The following is a 4,392-nucleotide window of genomic DNA, read 5'->3' as shown; positions in this document are numbered from 1 at the left end:
GGCGCTTGATGACCTATTTGGTCCCAGCGCTTGGCTTTTGGCCTAAATGTTATATTCCAATCCAATCTTAAGGTCACTGATACTTCTGTTCTAACTTAGAATATATTCACATTTCGGGTCTCTCTCTCTCTCTCTCTCTCTCTCTCTCTCTCTCTCTCTCTCTCTCTCTCTCTCTCTAAACTGTACTGAAATGAAAATAAACTCAAAAAGAAAAAGGAAAGTAGCTCGAACATCGTCAAGCAACTGAAAGTGGATTTTAAGCACAATCTATACTGGTATCTCAGTGACATTAACAGACAAGAGGAAGATGTGTTCATTATTTCCTTTTTATCTCATTTTCTATTTTTTAGGACACACTTGATTTAGCTGTCTCGGCCTAAAGGCCAACTCTCCCAAGGTCATCATCATCAGTCCCGCACCAGACCGAATATAATATATTCTCTGGGACGCCGCACTGTTAATTAAGAAGTTGCTCCAAGGGTCTCCACTTTTTATAGCAGTTTCGTTTGTGGGGAAATCTCGTTTCAGGCAGTCCGTCATTTAGCCCTTTTGTCCGACGTTTACTCAAAATTCGCTTAGTTGGATTTCATATTTGTTCCTTTTTTTTTGCCCCAGAGTGATGCGGAGGAACTGGGGGAGAAAGTCCAGAGAGATAGGCAGAAAGTCCATGGAGCTCGGGAGAAAGTCAGTGGAGCTTGGGAGACAAGGAGAAAGTCCATGGAGCTTCGGAGATAGGGAGAACGTCCATGGAGCTCGGGAAACGATGAGAAAGTCGGTGGAGCTCAGGAGACAAGAAGAAAGTCCATGGAGTTTTGGAGATAGGGAGAACGTCGATGGAGCTCGGGAAACAATGAGGAAGTCGATGCGGCGTAGGTGAAAGTCTGTGAAGCTTGGGAAACAATGAGAAAGTCGGCGGAGCTCCGGAGAGACAGAGAAAGTCTGTGGAGCTCAGGAAAGACAGAGAAAGTCTGTGGAGGTCGGAAGAGACAGAGAAAGTCGGCGGAGCTCGGGAGAGACAGAGAAAGTCTGTGGAGGTCGGAAGAGACAGAAAAAGTCTGTGGAACTCGAGAGACAAGGAGAAAGTCTGTGTGCTTCGAGAGTCAAAGGAGCAGCGAAAGAAGTCTGTGGTGCTCGAGAGAGCAGAGAAAGTCTGTGTGCTCGAGAGACAGGAGAAGTCTGTGGACGGAGACAATTTTGGAGAAAGTCTGTGGCGACCGGAAGAACGAGGAGAAAATCCTTGTGGAGCTCGAGGAGACAAGGAGAAAGTCTGTGGAGATCGGGAGACGAGGAGAAAAGTCTGTGGTCGCGGGAGAAACCCGGAGGAGGGAAAAGCGGGAGCTGAGGGAGACGAGGGAGAAAGTCTGATCGGGAGACGAGGAGAAAGTCGTGAAATCGTGGAGAAACGAGGTATAGTCTGTGGAGATTCGGGAGGGAACGAGGAGAAAGTTCTGTGGAGATCTCGTTGGAGGGGAGAACGAGTAGAAAGTCTGTGGAGAGCTCGGAGACGAGAGAAAAGTCTGTGGAGATCGGGAGACACGGAGAAAGTCTGGGAGCTTGGGAGATCGCACGAGAAAGAAAGTCTGTGGAGAAATCTTGGGAGACGAGGAGGAGTCTGTGGAGAAATCGGGAGACGGGAAAAGTAGGCTTGAGATCGGAGACGAGGAGAAAGTCTGTGGAAAGGAGCTCGAGAGACGAGGAGAAAGTCCTGTGGAAAGGAGCTCGAGAGACGAGGAGAAAGTCTGTGGAGAAATCGGAGACGATTGAGAAAGTCTGTGTGGAAAGTCTTGTGAGACGAGGAGAAAGTCTGTGGAGATCGGGAGAACGAGGAGAAAGTCTTGTGGAGAGGAACCGAGGAGAAAGTCTGTGTGAAGGGAAATGGGGACGAGGAGGAAAAGTCTGTGGAGTTCGGGAGAGACGGGAAAAGTCTGTGGAACGGAACGAGGAGAAAGTCTGTGGAGCTTCGGAGACGAGGAGAAAAGTCTGTGGAGGCTCGGGAGAGAGAGGAAAAATCTGTGGAGCTTCGAGAGCGAGGGAGAAAGTCGTGTTGGGAGACGGGAAAGGAGCTTGGGAGCTTGGGAGAGAAAGTCTGTTGGAGCTTTGGAGACGAGGAGAAAGTCTGTGGAGCTTGGGGAGACGAGAGAAGTCTGTGGAGCTTTGTGGGAGACGAGGAGAAAGTCTGCTGGAGCTCTTGTGGAGAGACGAGGAGAAAGTCTGTGGGAGCTTTGGGAGACGAGGAGAAAGTCTGTGTAGCTTGGGGAGACAGAGGGAGAGAGTTTCTGTGAGCTCGGGAGACGAGGAGAAAGTGCTGTCGGAGCTTGGGAGACGAGGAGAAAGTCTGTGGTGCTCGAGAGACAAGGAGAAAGTCTGTGGAGCTCGGAGACGGAGAAAGTCTGTGGAGCTCGAGAGACAGTAGAAACGTCTGTGGAGCTTGGAGCCGAGGAGAAAGTCTGTGGAGCTCGGGAGACGAGGAGAAAGTCTGTGGAGCTCGGGAGACGAGGAGAAAGTCTGTGGAGCTCGGGAGACGAGGAGAAAGTCTGTGGAGCTCGGGAGACGAGGAGAAAGTCTGTGGAGCTCGGGAGACGAGGAGAAAGTCTGTGGAGCTTGGGAGACGAGGAGTAAAGTCTTGTGGAGCTCGAGAGACGAGGAGAAAGTCTGTGGGGGGAGCTTTGAACGAGGAGAAAGTCTGTGGAACAGGAGAAAGTCTGTGGAGCTGGGAGACGGAGAAAAGTCTGTGGAGCTCGGGAGACGAGGAGAAAGTCTGTGGAGCTCGAGAGACGAGGAGAAAGTCTGTGGAGCTTGGGAGACGGAGAAAGTCTGGAGCTGGAGACGAGGAGAAATCTGTGGAGCTTGAGACGAGGAGAAAGTCTGTGGAGCTCGGGAGACGAGGAGAAAGTCTGTGGAGCTCGGGAGACGAGGAGAAAGTCTGTGGAGCTCGGGAGACGAGGAGAAAGTCTGTGGAGCTTGGGAGACGAGGAGAAAGTCTGTGGAGCTTGGGAGACGAGGAGAAAGTCTGTGGAGCTTGGGAGACGAGGAGAAAGTCTGTGGAGCTCGGGAGACGAGGAGATGAAAGTTCGTCTGTGGAGCTGGGAGGACTATTGAGAAAAGTCTGTGGAGCGGGAGAGAGAAGTCTGTGGAGCTTGGGAGACGAGGAAAAAGTCGTTGGAGCTCACGAGATGAGGAGAAAGTCTGTGGAGCTTAGCTAGAGTACGAGGAGAAAGTCTGTGGAGCTCGAGGGAGACAGGAGAAAGTCTGTGGAGCTTGGGAGACCAGGAGAAGTCTGTGGAGCTTGGAGACGAGGAGAAAGTCTGTGGACTTGGGAGACGAGGAGAAACTGTCTTGAGAGCTGGGAGGGGAGACGAGGAGAAAGTCTGTGGAGCTCGAGAGACGAGGAGAAAGTCTGTGGAGCTCGAGAGACGAGTAGAAAGTCTGTGGAGCTCGAGAGACGAGGAGAAAGTCTGTGGAGCTTGGGAGACGAGGAGAAAGTCTGTGGAGCTCGGGAGATAAGGAGAAAGTCGATGGAGTTCAGGAGATACAGAGAAAGTCTGTGGAGTGCAGGAGACAAGGAGAAAGTCGTTGGAGCTCACGAGATGAGGAGAAAGTCTGTGGAGCTCGGGAGACAAGGAGAAAATCCATGGAGCTCGAGATGTAGGTAGATAAGGAGAAAGTCTGTGGAGCTCAGGAGATAAGGAGAAAGTCTGTGGAGCTTTGGAGATATGAAGACAGTCGATGGAGCTCAGGAGGTAAGGAGAAAGTCTGTGGAGCTCGGGAGATGCATTTTTCTGAAATATGTTCCCTTACAGAACATGAATATAATTATGATACAGCGAATTAATTGATTTTAAGTACTCACTAATCCAACGAATTATGTTTAATCACTGACGTTCTCTTAAAGCATAAATGACGTACCACGAAATTTATTTTGTTAGACTAAACCCCCAAATGAATAGGGGTTAGTGCCATCAGTGCACCTCACGGGCTGCACTGTAGGCATTACTAAAGGTTCTTTTGCACTGTAGGCATTACTAAAGGTTCTTTGCAGCGTCTCCTCGAACCCTAGCTGCAACTCCTTTCATTCCTTTGACTGTACCACCATTCATATTATCTTTCTTCCATCTTATTTTCCACCCCCTCCTAACAATGATTTCCTTGTGCAACTTGGAGGTTTTCCTCCTGTTACACCTTTCAAACCTACTTACTCTCAATTTACTTTCCAACGCTGAATGACTTCATAGGTCCCAGTGCTTGGCCTTTGGCCTAAACTATACATTCCATTTCATTCCATTTTATTAGACTATAGGTATTCGGTTGCAGATAGATTGGAAATTGTTTTTATACAGTACACTGCAATTAGAAACATTAGCGATTATACAAACGTTTCTTTCAGCGAGCAGG

The 4,392-nt window shown here is 49.4% G+C and overlaps 1 protein-coding gene across 1 annotated transcript; it reads left to right on the top strand.

Moving 5' to 3' along the window:
- Positions 1 to 900: 900 nt before the first annotated feature.
- LOC135212081 (golgin subfamily A member 6-like protein 22) lies at positions 901 to 3,203 on the top strand. The gene is made up of 3 exons (XM_064245446.1): positions 901 to 1,359; positions 1,469 to 2,333; positions 2,428 to 3,203. The coding sequence occupies exons 1-3, from the start codon at positions 901 to 903 to the stop codon at positions 3,201 to 3,203; spliced, it is 2,100 nt and encodes a 699-aa protein (XP_064101516.1).
- Positions 3,204 to 4,392: the final 1,189 nt, after the last annotated feature.

This window comes from Macrobrachium nipponense, chromosome 19 (assembly GCF_015104395.2).
Source record: "Macrobrachium nipponense isolate FS-2020 chromosome 19, ASM1510439v2, whole genome shotgun sequence".
Taxonomy (NCBI): Eukaryota; Metazoa; Arthropoda; class Malacostraca; order Decapoda; family Palaemonidae; genus Macrobrachium; species Macrobrachium nipponense.
Note: the sequence above shows the minus strand (reverse complement) of the source record. Positions and strands in the feature narration are given on the sequence as shown.